General features: G+C 50.3%; 1 protein-coding gene across 3 annotated transcripts in view; it reads right to left on the bottom strand.

Moving 5' to 3' along the window:
• Window positions 1-3,476: 3,476 nt before the first annotated feature.
• Window positions 3,477-22,647, bottom strand: part of ZNF395 (zinc finger protein 395) — a 44,160-nt gene continuing 24,989 nt past the window's right edge. For all 3 annotated transcript variants that reach the window (XM_028114304.2, XM_028114306.2, XM_028114305.2), the window contains 9 exons: window positions 16,702-16,948; window positions 14,913-15,145; window positions 12,990-13,099; window positions 9,273-9,508; window positions 8,728-8,828; window positions 7,700-7,982; window positions 6,262-6,354; window positions 5,281-5,384; window positions 3,477-4,982 (listed from right to left, as the gene is read on the bottom strand). In XM_028114304.2, coding sequence (XP_027970105.1) covers window positions 4,871-4,982; window positions 5,281-5,384; window positions 6,262-6,354; window positions 7,700-7,982; window positions 8,728-8,828; window positions 9,273-9,508; window positions 12,990-13,099; window positions 14,913-15,145; window positions 16,702-16,948 — 1,519 coding nt within the window. In that variant the 3' untranslated portion in view covers window positions 3,477-4,870. The remainder of the gene's footprint in view (window positions 4,983-5,280; window positions 5,385-6,261; window positions 6,355-7,699; window positions 7,983-8,727; window positions 8,829-9,272; window positions 9,509-12,989; window positions 13,100-14,912; window positions 15,146-16,701; window positions 16,949-22,647) is intronic.

Below are 22,647 nucleotides of genomic sequence, written 5' to 3' on the forward strand. Positions count from 1 at the left end.
CCATCAGCACCCCAGCTTGGGCAGCTCGCTGGGCTCCACCCCCAGTTTCTGACTCTGGAGGAATTTGCATTTTTAACAAGTTCCAGGTGACGCAGATCTTGCTGGTTTGGAACCACTGGATGGAGACATGAGGAAAAGGGCAGTGTCATTCTTATCTCCCAATTTAACATGAAACACGTTAAGGTGTAATTGTCAGGCCAAGAAACATATGGTGCACCCAGACAGGGTAAATGAGGAGAGTCAACCGTCTACAGTGTAGACGGGATGATGGGAAATCAGTAAGAGAGGGTAAGGAGCTCTTCCGGGGAGTCCTGGTGAGGGGGAGTTACTACTGGAACCCAGGGAGAACTGTAGCTCCCCCCCCCCCCCGGCCCCGTAGCTCTCAGTAGGGAAACGGTAGCCATTCAGACACTGTGTGGTGCAGGAAGGGCCAGGAGACACAATATCCCAACTTCTCTCTCCTCCGGCCCTTTAGACCCCAATCTGGTCTCACCTGTTGATCAGATCCAACTGGAAGCTGGCAAGTTAAGGGTGCATGCATGCAGCCACTGAGGTGAGCCTGGGAGGTGCAAATGGAGAATGTGCAGCCCGAAGTCACAACCGACGTAGAACGGCTTGGGCAGACTGTAGCTTAGCCGTGGATTCTACTGGGACTTTTCTTGGGGGCGGGGGCGGGGGATGGGGGCAAGGAAAAAGGGGCAGAAAGAAGCCCTCTGCTCTACCACAAGGTAACGGAAAAGGCCAGAAGAGCACCCCCATGCCAGCTTTACCAGCTGCTGGGCTTGAGTGGATGTAATCCAGCCCTGGGGTCCGGGGGCGTATCACTCTCTCCGCCAGGCTCCGTTAGGGGTCCCTAGGTCCCACTCCCAGAGATGCCTGCGGTCCCGGAAGCTAAAATTGCATACAGCAGTTCTGGTACAGCAAGAATAGGGTGTTACTTCCTGCTTCCCACCCAGACCAGCTTTATCTAGCCCTTTGGGCCGTCACGGGACATGGAATCAATGAACTCAGGGAGTGCCCCGTGTCGCTCCCTGTAGTCAGAACCCATCCCATAAGCAGAGTATGACTTTTTCCTAAATCATCTGCCAACTCCTCAGCAAATTCAGGAATATAGCCAAGAACATGCTCCCCACTGTCCATATACAGTACAGAAAAATGCTTACTGCCTGGCTTACAAATCTTAGGGCCCTCATCTCCCAGTCTATGACCTCAGGTAAGTTCTTTAACCTCTGTGCCTCCCTCTTCTCATCTGTAAAATGGGAATAATAGTAGTAACTCTTTCATGAGGTTATTTAGGTAAGCACTTGGTTATTCATGTGAGGACTCGGCCTGGCCCCCCGGTAATGGTCCCTATTATTATAAGCTAATGAATGTGTACGCCTGGCCCAAATGCCATCATTTGTTTATCACCACCACCAACAGTAATCTTATCCTTTATAGGGGGAGGGGGTAGAGGGACAGGCACACATTAAATGAGACAATGTACCATTTTATTCCTTATAAAATATATTTCATATTGTTGCTGTAAAAACATTACATTTCACATTTTTAAAAAAATTTTCTTAACAGTAAAAATAATACTTGGAAGACAGCTGGGGGAAAAGGCGCCAATAAGACAAATTCACAGATGGGATTTATCTCCCTCTTCTCCTTTTTTGGGGGGGCGGGGGGGGGGCCTGGTAAGGTCAGAACCTGGGAGGCCCAGAAAGTAACAGGACAGATTTCTTCCAGCAAATGAAAGTTTTCCACATCCAAATTAATAATGTCCTCCAAGGAGTCAAGCTATAGGCTTACTACCACAATGTGGATATCGCACAAGACACTCTCTGAAATTACAAAATTGCTTTCACAGCCAGCTTAAAAGCCACATAATTCAATCCAAGCTATTTTCCTCGCTAGTCAGTCCATGAGCTTTGCCCCTGTGATCTCACTTGACCAGAGACATCACTCACCGGTCTCTGCACTGAATGAGCATGGGTTCAGCTGTCCAAAACAGGCACCACAGACTCCAAAGGTCATTCCAAGAAATACTTTGAATAGGGGTAACATCCCTGGAATAAACGGTTTCCCCAAACCACTTCTTTTGAAAATCAGTCCTGTTAGTTTCAAATGCTCACCTGTGGGGCACCTTCCCTCCTGTCGGATTCTGCTGCCCAGGTGGGCTGGGAAGTAGGGAGAGACACGGAGATGAAGAAAACAGGCAAAATCGCTGATCAGTTCACAAGGCACCCCCACCCTCCAAAAAGAAACAACTGGGGCAACCCCAAGGACAGACCACGTGTCAAGGACCAACACAACGGCCACAAGATGAAGGAGCGGGAGGGCGGAGGCCAGAGGCGGCCACCACCACCAAAAAGGAGCGAGGAGCAGATAGAGGGAAAGCTGCGCCAAAATAAAACATTAAAAACATTAAAAAAAAAAAAACCCTCAGTTTTTAAACTGTTTCATCCACTTCTTCTTTCTCTCTTCCTTTGCTGCCCTGGGTACCAATGACAGGAGAAGCCTACCTCACTTAGAGGAAATCTTTATAGCCAGTTAGAGCTCCATGGTACAAACTGAGGGGGAAAATGAAAACGGCTTTTCTAGAGATTCAGCAAGAGCTGTGATTAAGAAGGGAGCGGAAGACGCTGCTAGGCAGAGTCCTCCCATCTCAAAAGCTCCCTCCCCTCCCCCAATAAGATCTGAAGATGGACAATGAGGGAAGCAACAACCTGCTGTCAGCTTTTAATGCTCGCGGAGGTGGAAGGGAGCGGAAGGAGAACCCTGGGCCACCTCTTGCTGGCCTGGTTTTGGGCTTTAGGGACAGATCCCACGTATTTTTTTTTTAACTAAGTTATAAAAATACACCCCATCACCACCTTCCCTCCGTCACCAAACCAGGGCACGATCACCCGTCACACACATCTAAGGCTGGTGGGTTTTCTTACACTCAGGGTGTCATAGATTGACAAGCACCTGCACAATTCCCACACAAAGTGGCCAAAGGAGCCTCGAGAGCCCGGCATTTCCACCTGGGAATAAGAGGGCGGCCTCAGTGACAGCCAGGGGGTGGACGCTGCTGCCCAGCCCCAGGGTAGGGGGCTTGGTGGGATTCCTGAGCCCCCGACCTCTGGGATGTAGGCGCAGCGCTGGTGCCCAGGTGGACACTCGGCCATGCTCCTGCAGGCCTGAGGAACTCCCAAACAAGTCTTAAAATGAAGGGCAGCTCCAAAACAAGACGTGCCCTCCCCTGAGGGCTCAGCTGGCCTGGTCTCAATTCAGCACAGATGGGCAGGGCACTAAACAACCCACCCACATCTCCCTTCTCATCAGCCAGAATAACTTTGCTGATTTCCTTCCCGAGCAACTCAATCCCCACTCCCGGCCCCCCTTGATCCCTGAGGGCTCCAGAAACAACAAGGGCTGAAGTGCCAGGAGCTGCTGATCTGACCCCTCCTCACAGGAGCTCCTCATGGCTCTCTTACACCGCACCCTGCCCCCCCCCCCCCCGCCCCCGGCTGCCTGCAGGCCGGAAACGCTGCTCAGCAGATCCCTGAGAAGGTTCCTCAGCATCAAACTGACCTTCCCATCACGGGGACCAGACTGACACGGATAAAAACCCAGAGGCCACTGACACTGATGGAAGAGTCCTGTCTTACCGGTCACCTCAGTAGGAAGACCGGATTCTCCCGGGACCCTCAGAGCCAACAGAACAATGGGGAACCTGCCAACTCCATCTCCATCACAGGGACAAGCTCCCACTTACCTTTCTATCTCTTCTTGCCTCTCTCTCCCCGGTTCCCCCGCACCAGCCCTAACTGCAGCCTCAGGAGGGAAAGGGACTGGTAAAACTAGAGACAGAGGGACCTGCGCAGGGCGCGCCGAGGGGGGGCTCTCACCCAAGTGGAAGGGAACTTCCATAAAAGGCTTCTCTGAAAACACGGGGAAAGAACACAAAGTGTTTTAGAGGTGTCATGTCCATAACTGGAGGGAGGAACATCAAGAGGGAGTTTATTTACTCAGGTAACAGCAGAGGGCTTCCACAGAGACTAAAACCCTCCAGCTTTTCCTCAAAGAAAGAGGGGGAAATGGTCAAGGTAGTGTTTAACTGCCACATTTTCAAAAAGTGAATTCATATAGCCTTTTGGCTCAGCTATTTGGGGACAGTCTTTAAAAACCTACTAGTCTGGGCTTTGAGAAGAAGCCATACAATATTTGTTGGGATGCAACCCAACAGCTGAGGGACCCCAGGTACAAATCGTTGTCATCAAGAAAGGGCTTTCCTTTTACTTCCACAGAAGCTGCACGGTGAGAACAGGCTCTCCCTTCTCCTGGATTCGGGTGGAGAAGAGGGGCCGGCTGCACCTTAAAAAGTGCACAGATCCCCCCCACTCTTCCCACCCTACCCAAGGCAGGTCCTGCTCTCGGACTCATCAGCCAGAAACTTTTTTTTTTTTTTTAAGTAAATTCATCTTGCTCACAGTCCCTTCTGGAAGAGTTGAGAAAGCAAAGAATTCACCAACTCAGCAGGAAACAGAACGAGCTGTTCCGTCTTTTGATACATGCAAACTAATCCCCTAGAGAGAGACGTGGGAAAGGGAGGGTAGTTAATTCTTTGGTCTCTGGTTCACTGCAGAATACCCTTGGTCAGTTTTGGCTCTCTCCTATTTTTCGGGGGTGGGGGGGAGTATTTTCCTTTCTTCTTTTAAGAACTAAAATGTTCCCCAAAAGGGAGGGGGAAATGCTTTAACTATTGAACGTTAGCCAACAGAGCCCAAACTGCCAATGTCCACTCTTTATCTTTTAGGTTTCTGCGGAGGGCTTGTGCCGCGGCTGTCTTGTCATCTGGCTGCAGGGCGGGGCGCGAAGAGGACGGGCCGGCGGGACAGGTTCAGTCCAGGAAGCGCTGACAGGCCTTCTTCCAGCGGCAGGCCGTGCACCACTGGTCCCGGTGCTCGATGCCGTACACCTTCCGGCACTTCTTAGCCTCCCCGCGGGCTTTCCTGTCACACAAGAGTCAGGAGGGTACAGACACGCCCTGGCGGGGGGAGGGGGGGGGCTTGGGGCGTGGCCGGCCGGCGGTGTGAGACTGAGCGAACCGGGCAGGGGCTGGAAAGCTGGGAGAAGCCAAAGCCTCCCCCGCACCCAGTGTGTCCTCCCCCCCGCCCCGCCGCCTCCCCTACACAGGGAAGGAACCCTGGAGACTCCGGTCGGTCGGTGGGCTCAGGGCCTGCACTGGCAGCGGGCAGGGTGAGGACGAAAGCCAGCGGGGAGGCCTCGGGATCCAACGGTCTCACTCACCTGGCACCGCTCTGGGCCCGAGGCGGGGAAGTAACCATCAGGTGAGATTTCCCTGCGGGCGGCGGCTGCTGGGGCTCGCTGAAGCTTAACGAGCGGCTCCGGACCTGGGCACAGCGAGAGGGGCCGTAAGCACAGGCCCGGGACCGGAGGGCAGGAGTGAAAGGGGAGAGAACCATCCCGCAAGGCAGTCAGCCACACCTGCCGAGCCCTTCTTGGTGCCCAGAGGGCAGGACGCCTTCTCTGGTAAGATATTCCAGGTGGAGGTGGGCAGAGTGAGGGGCAGGTCTTTTTCGATAGAGTAGGTGCCCTGGGCAGGGGAGCCTCTTTACTGGCCACCTGGCGGGCTGCTCCCTGCAGATTTAGATGGAGTCACCACACGAAGAACAAAGGAGGGACTGCACTGCTTCCGAGGCACTTTCAGGCACTCAGGTTCCACAGTGTGTAAGACCTTCCCGTAGGAGATAACTGAAGACCACGACCCACTAGGGGAGGCCCAGAAGGACTTGGGATTGATACTAGCTCAGAGGCAAGGAACCTAAGGCCACAGTCCACCCCACGCAGGGCTCCTACAAGCTCTCATCTTCTGTCTTGGTTACCTTCATCCTCCCCAGCTTCCCCACATTCTCTCCCTTCTTCTCCCCTGCACACGGAAACTTTAACAAGCACCCACAGATACCCAGGGCTCAGCAGGGCACTGACCCCAGACTCGCCCAGTGACTTCCCTAGCAGTGAACGGTGCTTGATCTGGGTTCTCCTGTGCACACACCAGCCTTGCACCTCCTAAGAGGGGCCGTGAGCAGCTGGGGAGTGCGAGGCAGGGGAAGAGGAGGCCTTCAAGAAGTCTGGGCGCTGGAGGCAAGGGGGGAGGTGGGGGGGGCGCAGAGAGGGGATGGCCTCCAGCACCGGTACTGTGTGGAAGAGCCTCAGGCTTGCTCCGGGACCCCCAAGGGTGCCCACGTGCTCAGAGACAGGCACACTCACCGGGGAGAGGGAGGAGGCCGTGGAGGGGGCGGCAGCCCAGCTAATACTGGTGTAGATGTGTGGCGACACGGGGATCTGGAAGGACGGCAGGGCCTGTCGGAGACAAGAACAGGTCAGCCTCGGGCCCACTTGGGCAGCGTTCAAGTCCACCCACACTCCCTCTAACTTCACGGGCCACAGCAGAGTACCGGCCTCCGAGCAGATGATACCGGGACGCACTCGAACGTTCTGCCCGAGAGAGAGAGATACTAGCAAGCCCAAGTCTGAGAGCTACTCTCCTTAGTCCCAGGCTCCAAGCTCTTTTTGGATCCCTTCTCTCAGAGCGGGTCTTTGTGCCGGCCTCAGGACTGAATCATCAGCGTGGACCAGCGTCTCCGCTGGCTCACCCACCAAGAACACGCTATAGGAGTGCCCAAAAGAAGTCTGCACGCTTTCTGAGCATGGGCGGTATTGCCGCACAAAGTTTATGGTGTCCCCGGAAGGAGCAACACGCTCCTGGATGTCCGGGTTTAGGTCTGTTCGTGAAAGCACCAGCCGCCCTCTCTAGGTCCCAGCTCGAGGCTCAGCCAGCTGCACCAACGGCCCCCTGAAGTTGGCCACACGTGAACTAGCCCACAGCCACTCATTCTAATGAGAAGGAGAGCTGGCTCATCGTGTAAAGGCTTTCTGACTGAAAGCACTGCTTTTTACTTACTGGCTTGTAAGTCTGCCTAGAATCTGATAAAACCAAGCTGTAGGCAGAAAAGGATTTCTTTTTTAAAAAATGGCACAAAGCGGGCTGTGCGTTCCCTGAGTACCACCTATGTGTGGTCAAGGTCACCCTACAGGTCACCCCCTCCATGACGTGCCCAGCCACACGGGCACAACAGCTTGGTTCTTCCTGTACCCACAACAATTTCTCCTGCCTCTCGTAAGGTGCTCTATTGTAATTAATCAGACTTATATATTCATTTCTCTCTCCAGCTAAACCACGCACTTCACAAGGTCAGGAACTATGTCTTATTCTATTTGAAAAGCTAAGCCCAATGCCTGACACACAGTAGGCATTCAAAAAAAAAAAAAAAATGGGAGCCAGGTTGTTTGTTAATGTCACGCAACTTTAGGAGCTAGGATTTACTGTGGGAAGCCCAACTACACGACTCCATGCCCTCGTACAACCAGTGACATAACAATTCGCCCGGCTACTCAGGGATTCAGCCAGATTTCTAGTCACTACTCATGACAGCCACCGATGTAGAACTCTGGAATTCCCACATTTATTGTGAAGTCATTTTCCTTTTCTTCTCTGTAGAAGTTAGAGATTAGCATTTCAGCGGAAGGCCTCAGCCTCCAACCAGGGCGGTCGGTGGCCTGTGATCAGGCTGGCCAGTGACAGGTCAGACACGGAACAACCTCACGGCCACAAGGCTGAGCCCCCAGGTGTGCCCGAGCCCCATACCTGGTACGCATGGTCGGCCTGAATGTGCCAGAAGGAGCCAGGAGCTGACTTGCTGAGAGCTGCACCCGAAGGCAGGTAAGACTCCAGGCCAGGGTGTTCTGGGCCTGAGGACTGGGTTTTGGGAGGAGGAGGCGGAAGGAGAGCAAGGGGCGGGCTGGTCATGCCGGGGGCGGGAGCTGGGTCAGCTGTAGGCACGCCGGCAGCAGCAGCTTCCTCCTTCATCTGCACCTCCGTGTAGTAGAAATCCTCCTCCCGCTTGAACTGGTCCGAGTCTACAGTGTCCCTGTGAGGGAGGGAGATGCGGTGATGGTCAGTTCTGACACAGGGGACACCGTGGCCCAAGAGGGACAGTGCTTGCCCAGGCCAACCCGGCCGCGTCAGGGAAGGGGCCCACGAGAACGTTCACCCAGGGGCCCCACTGCCGGTGCGGCGTCACAGAAGAGGGTATGCCTGCACATCAATGGGCATTGTCTTTCCCGGCACCGAAGGCTCCTCCTCGCACATGACACGTGCACACCCCCTCCTGCCGCAGTCATCTGGCTCTGCCACGGGTCCTCTCTGGGCCCCCCCCACTCCGCTTGTGGTCACACCTCTCTGTCCTGTGGGTCCGTTTCCACGGCCATGAGCAGCCCTGGCTCCAGGGAGTCAGAGCTAATGGAGCCCCAGCTCCCTGAGGGGAAGCAGGTGCAGAGCCCACAGTGAGGTCTCCCCAGACTACCCAAATTCTACCCAGAGCTAAAACCTCTTGCTTCCTATGGTGAGGCGGGAAGACATGTCCACAAGATGGACAGAGCACCCTTCCCAGGAACAGCATCACCATTCACCACAAGAGGAGGGCCCTTCCTTCCCAGCAAAGATCCCTTTCCAACACACTCTTCTGCCGGGCACAGACAGGGGTCGGGAGAGGCACCAGGTGGTGTTCTCAGCAAGTCATTTTCTTCGAACCATTCTCGGCTCCAGGTCATGGGGAAGGGCGGAGGAACGCCTGAGTGGGTCCCAGGCAAACGGGCCCTGGGCCCAAGACCTACCCCAGGTGGAGGGCTTTGACGTGTCGTTTGATGCCCACAATTGAGCGCAGAACTTTGCCACAGTTTGGCCACAGGCACTTGTACATCACCTTCACAGAGTTCTAGGAGAAAGGAAGATGGGATCGTTGGGAGAGGCTCTTCAGCCTCACCCCGCGGGGACCTCGGCTGCCTTCCAACAGAGCCCAACAAAAGGCTCTAGGGAAGGGACTGTCTGGGACCAGAGACACGGACAGGCAGGGGCAGAGAGCCGGGACCCAGGAGATGGTCCTGGCGTCAGCAGCAGCACGTGGTGCTACGGTTAAGACCCCACGGGAGGTCTTATGGGCTCCCTATGGGAGTGCCGCGAGGAAGGCAGGGATGGGGCAGAGGTGAGCAGAACGGGCACGACAGCGGGGACGAGCGGGCCCCTGCGGACAGCACGCGCGAACGCGGGAGCACCGGGAAATGAAAATGGGATGGAGCCTGGGAGCACGGACGACCTGTGGGGTCCCCGCCGTGCCACCGCCGGCCGCAAGCTGAAGTCGGCCCCGCACCCTACCACATACCTTTCTTTTGCGTGGAGCCGGTTCATCCAACAGGAAAGCATCCGGGTCGGTCTCAAATCCATTATCAGTCTGGGGAGAACCGAAGGCATCCCCCAAATACTTGGGGCTGGCCTGAGGATGGGGGGGCGAGGGAGTGGAGAGGCCACTGCCGGCGCTCCAGTGCCCGCTGGTGGTGCTGCTGCCGCTGTCAGACACGTCCCCGCTCTCCTTCCACGGGTCACAGGCGGCTCGTGAAGCTGAGCGGAGAGAAGACAGGCGGCGCTCACAGGCCGTCCCCCGGCCGCCAGATTCGAACCAGCAGCCCCCGTCGGGAACCATGAAGTGCAAGTCTGGAGTCTGGGTTCCTGAATCCAATCCCTGGCTCTGGCTCTGCCTGGCTCTGCCACTCCATGGTGGGCGGCAGAGGGGGTAAGACCCCCCCCAAAACCTCTCCTTTCTGAGCTTCCCTGAAGTAGCCCTGCTCTGCGCTAGCAGACACTTCCCACCACAGCCACGCTGATGATCATTAACCAACACACACACACACTGCAACTTTGTTTTATAGATTATTAATAGAAAGACAACCTCATTGAAATGTATTTCTCACTTTGTATGCTACAAAAAAAAACAAACAAACAAGCAGGGGAGAGTAGGGTGTGGGGTGTGGGGTGTGGGGTGTAGGGAGGGGAAAGTCCCTCCACCTGCATCTGGGCCTAGAGCGTAGGTGAGAACTTGCACAGAGGAGCGTGTGGCGTCTCCCTTGGGACCCTTTCCCAACAGCAGAGTCAGGTGGAAAGGCCGACTTGAGGGCTCCGTGGCCAGGCTTTCTTGAAAAATGCCTTTTGGTAATTAAAACCCAGGCAAGGACATCAAAACCTGCGTGTGGAAGACAATCCCACTAGCTAGCTACAGCCCGGTGAGTCCTGCCCTCACCCACAAGTCCCGCAGCCGGAGAAGGCAAGACAAACTCTGAGAGTAACTTGGACTGATCACGAGCTGACGTGGAGGCCCTTCCACCCGACACGGCCCTGCACCCACCACCCTGCTCCCAGAAGTGCGTCTGGACAAGGACACGGGTGAAATTCTCAGCTTCTATACAGCCTGTCTCCAGGCTGCTTTAGGCCTGACCCAGACTCTCCCTGCCTAGGCCATAAATCCAGATTGATAGTAATCTGAAATTCTGATGCAAGAGAAGGGCGGGCAAAGCCTGTGACATATGTAGGTATGGTGGCCACATCCCCCGAAGCCCCAACTGCCAACAAGGACAGGTGTTCCAAGGAGCTGCCCTACCCTGGATTCTGAGACCGACTACCACATCCCCCGAGGCAGCATAAAAATCCTACTGCTTTTCTCTCATCCTGCTCCAGATCCCCAACTGCTTCTAGGCCCATCTAGACATCTGAAATAGACTCTGAGCATTACAGGTTTCCAACGCAGGCTCTCCTCCATGTGAGGAGAAGCCCACCCAAACAGAATGGGATGGAGGAACTCTTCCCTCCCTAAGTATCACTGTCAAGTCTCAAAGCTCAGACTTCTTAACCCACAATTTCAATATGTACACATAGGGCTTAACACAGGAGAGCCCTTCGGGGCGCCTGGATGGCTCAGTCAGTTAAGCGTCCGACTCTTGGTTTCAGCTCAGGTCATGATCTCAGGGTCCTGGGATCAAGCCCCATGTCAGGCTCCATGCTTGACGGGGAGTCTGCTTGAGATTCTCTCTCCCCGCCTCCCTCGGCCCCTCCCCACCCCCCGAGCTCACTCTCTTTCTCGCTCTCTAAAACAAATAAATAAATCTTAAGGGAAAGATAAAAAACAGGGTAGCCCTTCAGAGAAGAACTCAGGAGTCACCAACAGGCCAACGGGTCCAGGGCCCACACACATCTACTCAGGAAACCCTTTGGGGAAAGAAGGGTCAGGGAGCAGAATGCTACACCTAGTGCGATCAGGACTCTAGAGAAAAAGGGTAGGTCAAACAGCAGGCCAACCCTACAATACAGCAGCCTTCCACAGAAGAACCGTTCGAATGGCTCAAATGCTGAAACTGGCAAACTGACTTACAAAGGAAGAAAAATTTAAAAAAACGAAACACTTAGTATCGTAAGTTAATCTCTAAGTTATAAGATAAACATAAATGACTCTACCTTAGATCAACAAGATCTTCTACGGCAAGGTTAAATGGTATTCTACACCATTCGTACTGCAAATGCAGAGCTATGAGAGTTTACAGTGAATTTCTAAGAAATATTTATAATCTCCCCTGTTCTACACACACACACACACACACACACACACAGCCAGCCTAACAATACAGAGAACAAAGAAAATAGGTGGTTTCTGTGCAAACAGTACCCAAGACTACAGCAAGGTACAGACCTCACCTTGCAAAATACTTCAATACCATTAGCGGCCAAGAAAGCCTTATTTTTCCACTGACTTCGACCATAAGATCGGAAATATACTGTCATAGGAAAAAAATCTTTAATAGATGATTAAAAATGCTTGTCCAACAGGGACCTATGCTATCAGGATCAGGCATATTATCAGTCAGCTGTGCATATGCTGGTGTCGGGCTGTGTGTGAACAAGTATTTATGTATGACACATACATGTATCGCACACACCCTGATGCGAACTGGAGTCAATGATTTTCCCTTTATGACACTTTCCTGACCTTCCTCCTGCTGACAAACCTCCTGGGTCTTCTAAACTTGTAGAATTTCCTGAAAACATAAAACTGACTCTTTCCCTCCCCGTTCTACTTGTGCAGCTCCCAAGCACTAACTGGAGCAGGCGTGCGATGCTGAGCTCTGCCAACTCGGTGCCGCCCAACTGCCTCAACTCACCCGAGCAGCCTTGGCACTGACCACAGGCTCTGGGTGAAGACAGGAAGCCTGCCTCATTGCTCCTTTAAATTCACCATCCATCCAGGGCAATTCCTCATGAGGGAAACCTGCAAAGGCCACCTTCCTCCTGGCACGTGCTCTGAGCGAACTCGTATTTTCCCCTAAGCTTTTAGGTAGCTCGCAATTCAGTTAGACGTCACCAATGGAGACAAAGTTATTCCCTGGGAGTAAGTTAGGCCAGCCCTGTAATGAATTTTGAAAGAACTTCAGGTTCACTACCGGTCTCGTCAAACTACTGGCATCCAGCAACCCCTCTTCCTCCTGTGTTACGGATAATGTATTTTGGGCATCGCGCCAGAAGGATTTTCTTTTAATTGAGAAGTCTGCTGTGAAGTCGTACTATCGCTTTGCATTAAGCAGTTCGATTTGTTAGACAGACTTCAGCTCGTGCATTCCAGGTCCTTGGCCTGTAGGCCCGCACTGATTTACAAGGCTGAAGTAGGCACTTGGAACGGGGGCATGAATCTTCCGAGGCCACCAGGGGACCATTTGTTAGCTTCCCCTTCATGAACTAAATATTCCTCGACTGGCCTTGTTCAGGCCCCCACCAAAGTGCCTCGCTCACTTACTCCCATAGAAGAACTTACTCGAGCGGCCAGTGTGGCTCAGCCTCGTGCTCAATCATCTTCACAATGCACCAGGAAACTCCTCTCCAGCTGAGGAAGCTGAAGAAAAAGAATGGAAGCCTCTAACTCAGTGTCACTCAGCCAGTCTGAGGAGCTAGTGAGAAGAGACCCCGGCAATCCTACTGCCAGGCAACGGGCTGGTCAAAGCAGAGGCCGCGAGGGGTGGGCCTGCGCCACACCCAGTAGCCGCCAGGGGGCCCCCTTCCTCACCAGAGAAGTTGGCCTCGGCCCCAGGAGGGCTCTGCACGACGGGGCTGCAGGACAGGGACGTCAGCACCATGGCCGCCATCATCTCATCCATTTCCACTGCGTCGGACTTCCTGGATTCAAGTGGGTGAGTGCCAAAAGTTACTTCCTGACACAGCGGGGCACATGATCGGCTCACACTTCTGGACTGTCCCCTCCATGCCCCCACTCCAATCAGCTAGTGTGCGTGCTAAATAAAGCATGAAGGTCTCTCCTCGTTCTTCATGAAAAATACCCATTCGGAATTGCGTTTCTACTATCAGTCAACCCGGGTGCAAGCAGGTCAGTCCCAGGCCACTGCGGACACCTGGAGGCAGCTCCATTCTCCCCTACATTCACATCGGACCTCTCACTGGGGCTTAAAGTCAGAACTTTATTCAGGGGAAAAGAAGAGCAGAAGCCATAAAATCAACCATGGGCATAAAAGATGCCTGCTGGAATTCAAAAGCACTAAAATTACCTTCCTTTCCCCGTCTTCTATTTAAATTGAAGAGGGAGCAATTACACTAACCAGTTCCTTTCCCCTCCCCTAAGAAAAATGATGAGGTATTCTGATGGCTTCTGAACCTAGTACACAAGCCAATGAGCAAGTAAACCAGAAACACTAAAATAAATCTCCTGGTGTAAATCTTAATGCTTTCCACAGCAGAGTTCTATAAAATTTTACATATAATTTTTTTTAAACCCATATAAAGTTACATTATGTGGACGTAAACTTAGAGCTGTCTGTAAATTACCACTAAAGTATGAAAAGTTGTTCTGAAATAAATTTCTAGGTGGCTCATCTACTTCAAAGGGTTGTATTAATTCATTCTTCACTATTCAGATCCACTGAAATATGCGACTGGGTCGGAAGAAGTTAAACCAAGACTAGTAATATACTAAACAAATTAGCATCCCCTTTTTTGTGTGACCTTTGAATACTTATTTCCATAGAACAGCAAAACAATTTCTTTGCCGGCACTCCACTGAATTCACAATCAAAAATCATTGCTCTGGTCCGGTCTGGTCTGAAGACCCTGGATATACTGTATCAGTAGTACCCATGAACACAGAAGGAGAGGTGGAATGGGGCCTAACTGCTTGCACATCCTCATTTTCCCTCTTGATCTAAAAAGATCAATGTACACTATAGTACATAATATAGAAATTAGGAGGCAGATATATATTCTCAGGGAAACATTGTATCATAAAATTCTAAAGCAATATATACATTCTTCAATCATCGACGGTTTTGAATACCTAAGTCAGGGGTCAGCAATCTGTGGGTTGTGGGCCAACACGCCCTGCTGCCCGTTTTTACATGGCTCATAAGCGAAGAACGGCATGATTTTTATATGGTTTTAAAAATCAAAAAGAATCTCTTGATACATGACACGTGAATATTATATAAAATTACAATCTACGTGTCCATAAGGAACGTTTTGTTGGGGCGCAAGCGTGCCCCGTGTTTATGTGTCGTCTGTGGCTCTGACACTGCCACGGCGGAGCTGAGCTGCCAGGACAAAGACTGACTAGCTCACGAAACAACGTGACTTACTGTCTGGCCTGCTCAGAACAAGTTTGCGGACTCCTGATCGAAGCCATTTCTTCCTGTCTCTCATCATGAAAAACTACTAATTTTAATTTAAGGATGAAAGGGATAATAGCCCTTGGCCACACCAAAGATGTACCACCCATAATAGAGCTACAGGGAAGAAAAGATCCCATTCTGGGTTTTTTGTTTTTAAAGGATGCCCCCCTCTCTGTATCCCATTTGCCCAGTATCTTGACAACTAGACACCTAGGTCCTTCATGTTCCTTCTCCATCACAAGCCAGCCCACAACCCCATACCTCACCACCGACACAACTTTCAGAGCCCAGAGCCCAGGTGCTCCCACACAAACCTCTTTGGGACATCGATGTTCCTGGAAACAGGCCTGTAGGCTGGTGCCTGGGTTCCCTGCTCAGGAGGAGGTGCCTGGGGCACAGGGCCCTGCAGCTCGGCCAGCCACACCTCCTCCGCTTTACAGCAGATTTGTAACTTCTGATCCAAAAGCCAGACAGTCACCTTATCCTCCGCCCAACTATGCTGCTCCACCAGTCCTGTGCTCTCCTGACCCCCATACCACACATAAACCTGTGGGGGAGAAAAAGAGCAACCAGTGGTCAGTACGTGGTAGTTCTTACATCATATGCCCCAGTTCTGAGAGCCAGGATCCACCTGCGTCTCTGACTCATTTTTGATTCAAGCAGATGCTCCCAGGTACCTGCTTCCCACCTGAGCACCCAAATTAGCCACAGTGGATCAGTTCTTCCCAAAACAGAGCCTTATAAACTCTCTAGACAGAGCAAACGTGCCAGTCATCTTGGAATCTGTGTACAATTAAAGTTAAGCTGTTAACATCTTGAAACAGACTGTTACAATCAAAAGATGTTTTCTGTAAGCTTCATGGTAACCAGAGAGAAAAAACCTCTAGCAGATACACAAAAGATAAAGAGAAAAAAATCAAAGCATAGGACTACCAAAAAAAAAAAATCAACAACTCACAAGGAAAGACAGTAAGAGAGGAAGAAAGGAACAAAGGAACTACAAAACAGTCAGAAAACAATTAGCAAAATAGGAAGTACTTACCTGTCAATAATTACTTTAAATGTAAATGGATTAAATTCTCTAACCAAATGAATTTGGAATCTATATCCACCCTCCTGATGACTTGCTCTGTCTTGCCCTTGAAGTCCTATGTATCGGCTGCCTGTATATATCCCCGACTATGACCCTGAATAGATTAACCCTGCATTTTTCCCTTCAGAGAATTCTAAAGTCTACCTGGGGCCAAGACGGTAGGGGTGGAGAAGTAAGCTGCCTACTCTCAAGGGGTGCCTAGCAATTGTCAGGTCACCTTATATCATGGGAATAAAGGCCTGGACAACACAAGCCTCAGCAGGAGACAGAAAGTAGAGTCTCTATGGGCCCTTGAGAAGGCAATGCACTTGGACCTAGTGATTAGATCAGGTACAGGGGACGACTGGGCCCTGCCACAAGGGGAGGGAACACTGGAAAAGGAAATCCAAATGTCATTCTGACTAAACACCTTTGTCTCTTGAAAATGTCTAAAGGCAATTCAAGGGGCGCCTGGGTGGCTCAGTTGGTTAAGCGACTGCCTTCGGCTCAGGTCATGATCCTGGAGTCCCTGGATCGAGTCCCGCATCGGGCTCCCTGCTCGGCGGGGAGTCTGTTTCTCCCTCTGACCCTCCCCCCATCTCATGTGCTTTCTCTCTCTCTCATTCTCTCTCTCTCAAATAAATAAATAAAATCTTTTAAAAAAAATAAAGGCAATTCAAAGACGCAATATTATCTGTCTCTTACAAGCCTAAGATTCTTGTTTGGTCAAGCTGGAAACGGAGGCAGATTGAGAAACTGAGCCCTTGTCACGCTTGGAACTGAGGCTTTGAGTAGGCCTAAGTCTGAATTAACAGATGCCAGACAGCACTGTCATGGAGGAACCCTGGGTCTGCTAATGATGGCTCACACTCTAGGGAAGCCTGCTTCCCAATGGCCCCACAGCTGCAAGTAAAAGGTCTGTGCACAAACTGGTGCCCAGTGAGTTTCTGGTCTGCCACTCAGGGCACTGCTGGCCTGCCAGCCCCAAGCCTGGAGAGATCAGACACCTGTCCACACAGGGATCAACCTACCTTCTGCCCAGGCTGAAAGGCCACTTGCTGGAGGCCTGAGGTGCCAGGAGGCTTGAGGATTTCCTTGGGCTGCTCCTGACAGGATGTGTCCTTGGAGGCGAGGAAGTGCTGGGGAGCCGCCCCTTCCAGCAGCTCAGTCTGAGGCTCTGAGGGTGGGGCAGCCCCGGGGGGCCCCAACACCCGGGCTCCCAGGAGGGACCGCTTCCCAAGGCGCCGGGACAGGACGCTGGCCATGCTGCTGCCTTTCCTGGGGAGGCAAAGGGGACAGAGAGTCCTTTACCTATTATCTGGAGGGATCAGGAAGTTTTTACTACAAGGCCCTGCAGCAGGAGTCTGTAAGTATCCATTAACGTAGATGAAACAATTTTAAAGTAACTTCTACAATTCCTTTTCTTTTTACACAAGTAACAGCCATTCCTAGTAGGACATTTACAAAATACTGGTAAGCACAAAGAAAAACAAATCACTCACGATGCTGCCTCCCAGAGCTACCCAATCTTCCTACAGAACAGTCCATGCTTTCTTCAATATGTATATATTTACATACTTCTATTTATACAAAAATGGGATCATGGTTAGGTAAACTGAATTCTCAACAGCATGTGTAAGTTTTACTCTATCACTAAATGTTATTCAGTAAAAACAATAAAAACCCTTTTAGAAACCATGCAGTATTTTCCTAGGCAGATGCATCATTGCTAACTTAACAAATCCTTTATTATTGTACCTGAGGGCTAGGTTCCTCGTGGTGCTGTTTAAGCTGCTCTGCCTGCAGGGAGCATCCTCTGAGCTCAACCTCTGCACACACATACCAAGGATGCTTCCTTAGGTCAGGTTCCTATATATGACATCGCTAAGTCAGAGCATGATGACATTTGTCAGAGACTTGCAGATTCTCTAGCTTAGTTGGCTTCAAAGTTGCAAAGAGTCACAGAAATGAAACGCCAACTCTCCTCTCCTCATTTTACACTTGAAGAAACTAACGCTGAGAGCTTAAGTGACTTGTTCGCAGCAGGAAAAGTGGTCGGTGCCAGAGCCTGAAGGAGATCTGGTTTCCCAACTCCAAATCCAGGTCTCCTCACTCAATCAGAGTGGCCTGCACACTCTCTGCAACAGCACCTGGTGTCAGACTACTAATGCGCTAAGAGGTGATGGAACCGTAGGACCACACCCCTGACACGGACCGAGGAAGACTATTCCAGGCCTTGGCAGGTTCATCCCAGGATAAACAGGAGCTGTTGTGAAAAATGGCACGTGTCATTTCAGGATACTCCGAGGCATCCCTGTACCCCCATTTATCACACTGCAGAAAGCAGGGAACTGGGTAGCACCTGCCTTTGGCACTTTAGAGAGGGAAAAGCTAGGAAGGAGATTGAAACTCATGTTTCACTAGTCAAAATCCTCCTGCGTGAGAGGAGGGGTTCTACACACCCTGGCCCTCAGTGAGCCCCAGGGCTGGGGGGAGACCCTCAGGAGTTCTTTGGGCCACTCCTTGACCTTGATGCACCTACACCATTCCAGAAAACAAGAACTCTATCTTCCAGATCCCTCAGTAAGCAGCATCAGTCAACAAGCTGAGTCAGGAAATCCTTCCCCTGACCTGCAGCCTCCCTGCTAAGTGAGATGCAGGGAAAACACAGAGCTGCCCTCAGGCCCCACGGGCAGTACCCACTCAGAGCCTGTGGGTCCTCATCTACAAATCATAACACTAATACTCCCCTCACCAACATCTTGGAGGAGCACATGAGAATGTTCCTGTAGAAGCTTTTCACAACCTGCAAAGTGTGACAGAAATACAAAGTAGCATTGTTATGATGAAGTCTGTGCCCAAAGTGTGACAGAAATACAAAGTAGCATTGTTATGATGATGAAGTCTGGGCTAGTTCCAGATTCAGGGAAATGAACATTTTGGACACAGACGTCTACGTAATTCTGTAATAGACTTAACTTTCATATTCTTAAAATGATGATGAATGGTCCCATTTTTTTCCCATTGGGTAACAAGTCCTAAACCCCTAGGTCATCTGGACAGCTCACCTCTGAATACCTCTCGTATATACATAGACATTACATTCATACCTAGTGCTTATGAGCACTTCCCATGTGCTGGACCCTATCCTAGGTGCTGTACTGGCATTCTTTTCTCTGCAGGTACCATTTTCATCATCCCTGTTCTGCTCTCAAAAAAAACCCAAAGGCTCAGAGAGATTGAGGTATCACCAAGGTCAAAGGGGGTTAAGGCCAAGTCAGAGATCCCAGAACCTGCCGACTTCAAAGTCTGTTTCTTAGGAGTACACCATGCTCCCCCTCCTGTTTCCAAATATACTTTGGGTAGGACCCATGACCTAGAGCCTCTACCTCTCTATTCCTCATCTCCTTTGACTCCACTGACCTCCATCTCCACCACCTATGTCATGAACTGGCTTCAGAAGGTACTGTCCAATTCCAAAGGGGCAAGCTTTGTGCTCACAGTCCCCAACCACATCCTCCTTCTTGGCTCCCCCAGCCTACCAGCTGCCCTTCTCACCAACTCCCGAGAACTGACTTCCATTAGTCACCTAACAAATGGCAGACCTTTGCAGTCCCTTCATCACCACAAACATGAATCCTTTGCTCCTGCACAGGGTTCTAGGGGCAGGTGCCTACCAGGGGGCCTAGCTGCTCTCAGGCCTCCCATCTCCTGGCAGAAGAGGAAGAATCAGACCCAGCACTTTGCAAACTCACGCTGCCCTCCTTCTCTACAGCACTGATTCTTCAGCCATCCTGTGGTTCATATCCTTTGGGGCGCCTAGCACATTCCTAATCTCCACTGTTCTAGGTCCTCTGTTCCCTCCTACTCATTGATTTAGTTAGTATCTAGCTGAGGAATTGAAATGTACAAAGCACATTCCCCAGTGCTGTGATAAGTATAAAATACAAAGATATTCATGTACCTCTATACCAATGCCATTTCTCCACCTGGAATGTCCCACCAGGCTACCTCCACCCCTGTCTATTAAGCTTGTCATTTCAAGAGACTTTTCCAGTCACATTTCTCCTCCCTCCCACCTCTTTTCCCCCGGCCACCCTCACACCACAAGAAAACCATAGCTATGAATTCAGACTTGTTTTGAACTGTTCCACAAACTTTCTCTGCTTTTTAACCCTTGTCCCAAAGTGCCTTGGGGCTTTGTTTGGGTCTCATGCTATCTCCACATCTCTCAATCCTGGCCTCTTTTCAACCATTCCTGCAAATTATGCTAAGCAAACATCTCTACAGTAACAAAATACAAACAGGGAAAATAAACTTAAAAGATAATAATAAAGTTGCAAATATTGGGGGGCTCAGTCCGCTGAACATCCGACTCTTGATTTTGGCTCAGGTCGTGATCTCAGGGATGCAGCCCCGCGTCAGGCTTCACACTCAGCACAGAGTCTGCTTCAGATTCTCTCCCTTTGCCCCTCCCCCAACTCTAAATAAATAAGTAAAATCTTTAGAGTTGCAAATATTGAGAAAAAGTGTTTGGCTCGTTTTTACAAGTATTTTTTACTCCAAGCTTCAGATAGCATGGTATCAGAATCAGATGGAAATCAGATAGCATGGTATCCTCACCGTGATTTCCCTAGAAAGCAAAGAACAGATAAGAAAAGGTCAGAGTAACAGCATCCTATTGAGTTCCTGTTCAGCTGTCTGGTGACTTTACATTCAGTAACACTATTGGGAAGCTTTAACACAAAAAAGGAAGAAACATGTAAGGAGTAAATTCTTTACCACTAAAAAAAAAAAAAAAATATATATATATATATATATATATATATATATATATATATATATCTCCAAGCTAACTCAGTTTCAGAAACTCAGTCGCCTACCTTCATCCTTGGAGCCTCCAGCCAGAAACAAGACCTGGGACTTTCAGGTTAATTTCAGTGGGCTCCTAAGAGCTAGAGGCGAAGCTGCAATGCCACTTGAAGACATCAGATGGCAGCACTCATCCAGAGAAGAAAAGGAGAAAACCACCCCTTTTCTTGACCAAAAAAAACAGTGGCCACTCCCACTTTCCACAGCAGGAAGTTTGAGGTTTCTACCACAGAAAATGAAGAAAGGATAATTTTCCAAAATTCCTGGGCTTCCAGTCTTCAGATGGGGCCTGAAATATTTGGCTAACAGACTCTGACGGTGTTTTTGCAAGACTTTTTTTTTTAAGATTTTATTTACTTATTTGACAGAGAGCACGAGCACAAGCAGTGGGAGTGGGAGAGGGAGAAGCAGGCTCCCCACTGAGTACAGAGCCCAATGCGGGACTTGATCTCAGGACCCTGGGACCACGACCTGAGCCAAAGGCAGACACTTGACCCACTGAGCCACCCAGGCACCCTCTTTTTAAATTTAAATACTTTTCCCTTGGTCTGTGAATCCCACGCCCTCCAAAGCCTGCTGGATCTGTGCGAAGTTGGTGAACTCCCAGCTCGTCCTCACATGCATTTGCTTTCATTCTCTGGCCCTTCTCCTATAATTGGCCCAATTCCACTGAAATGCATTTTATTATTTGATTTATTTATAGGATGCCCACATCTTAATTTTTAAAAGCAGAAGAGAAAAAAGGAAGGGAAACTGCCTTTATTAAGTACTGAGCAGGCACCAGCTTTCATAGATTGTACTTAATGAAATCCTCAGAAACGACTTGAGAGCAACAAATCTTCTATTTCTGAGGAGGAAACTGAGCCCCAGGGAGGTTAGCTTGGGGAGGCTACACAAATAGGAACCAGCGTTCCAGGTGGGGGATTTCTAGTATGTGTGGGATCTCTCAAAATATAACAATTAAGCTGCTTTTTATCTACATGGTTATTTTTTTTCCTATGTCAATGAACCTCAATAGAAAAAACTAGCTCCCAATCCTACAAGTCTCTTTTCCATTTCTTTGTGCACTTTCTTTACTTGAAAATCTCTTCTCCACTTAGCCTCTGACCTACAAAATAAAGGTCAATGCCTTAGCACGACCCTGTTAAACAGTCCAAGCCACTGTTAATCATTTAGTGGTTCAGGAAGACCTTTACACATATATTGCCCTCTCAGGGGGCACAAAGAGATAACGTGGCAATCCCAAAAGTTAAGGAAAATTTTAGCTAAGTTTATACTGGGGACTGCTAGCATGGACGTGAAGAATACAAATCCAGACAATATAGACTGGGCAGCATCGCCAGGGGTGAGCTGATGCCTCTCTTGTGTTCATCGGTATACTCATTATTTTATGGACATGGCTTAATGCACAACATAATCAACAGAGTCCTTCAGGGATTCAGAAATGAACCTAGCACCCACAGACGTCTGTCACGCAGGTGTGAAGGGACCAGGGTAACTCCGAACCCAGAGTGACTTGCCAGGATCGCCTGTTAATTTACATCTCCGGTGGAGGGTCCCACCCTCCCTCCTAGCATGCTTCTATCAGTCTTACTATAGCCTCCTTCAAACCCCTCTTTCCTCATCTCTACTTCTATGCATTCCCCATTTGGTTTCTTTCTTGGGAGCTCTCAGTGGTCCATATAAACAGCCATGCCCTAATTTGCTACAGCATTCCAGTGCAGCCAAGAGAAATCAAGAAACCTCTATTTCAGGGTAACAGTAACAGTGTTTCAACATGTAGCCCAATCCCACTTTAGGAACTCACTTATGGAATTCCTTGATCGAAGCACAAACTAGGCTAAAAAAGCCTTCCCAGCTGATGGACAGTTTTAAGGGGATCCTGAGCCTTCTTCCTGTTCTTCTCACCCCTGCTGTTGTCACTAATAGGTGGGGTGGCTGCCCTTGTATTTTGGTCAATGTCCAAAAGGGGTTAACCTCAGCAAACATCTTCTGATGTACTAATAGCCCTTCATGAGGACATCTGTCATCAGTTAAGTAACTGGAACAGACAGAATAGGAAAACAACCCCTTTCTGTGGTTCTGAGTTGCAAATTGCTATGTGA

This window comes from Eumetopias jubatus, unplaced genomic scaffold (genome assembly GCF_037043125.1).
Source record: "Eumetopias jubatus isolate StellerSeaLion01/CBP00866 unplaced genomic scaffold, mEumJub1_p1.0 scaffold_2, whole genome shotgun sequence".
Taxonomy (NCBI): Eukaryota; Metazoa; Chordata; class Mammalia; order Carnivora; family Otariidae; genus Eumetopias; species Eumetopias jubatus.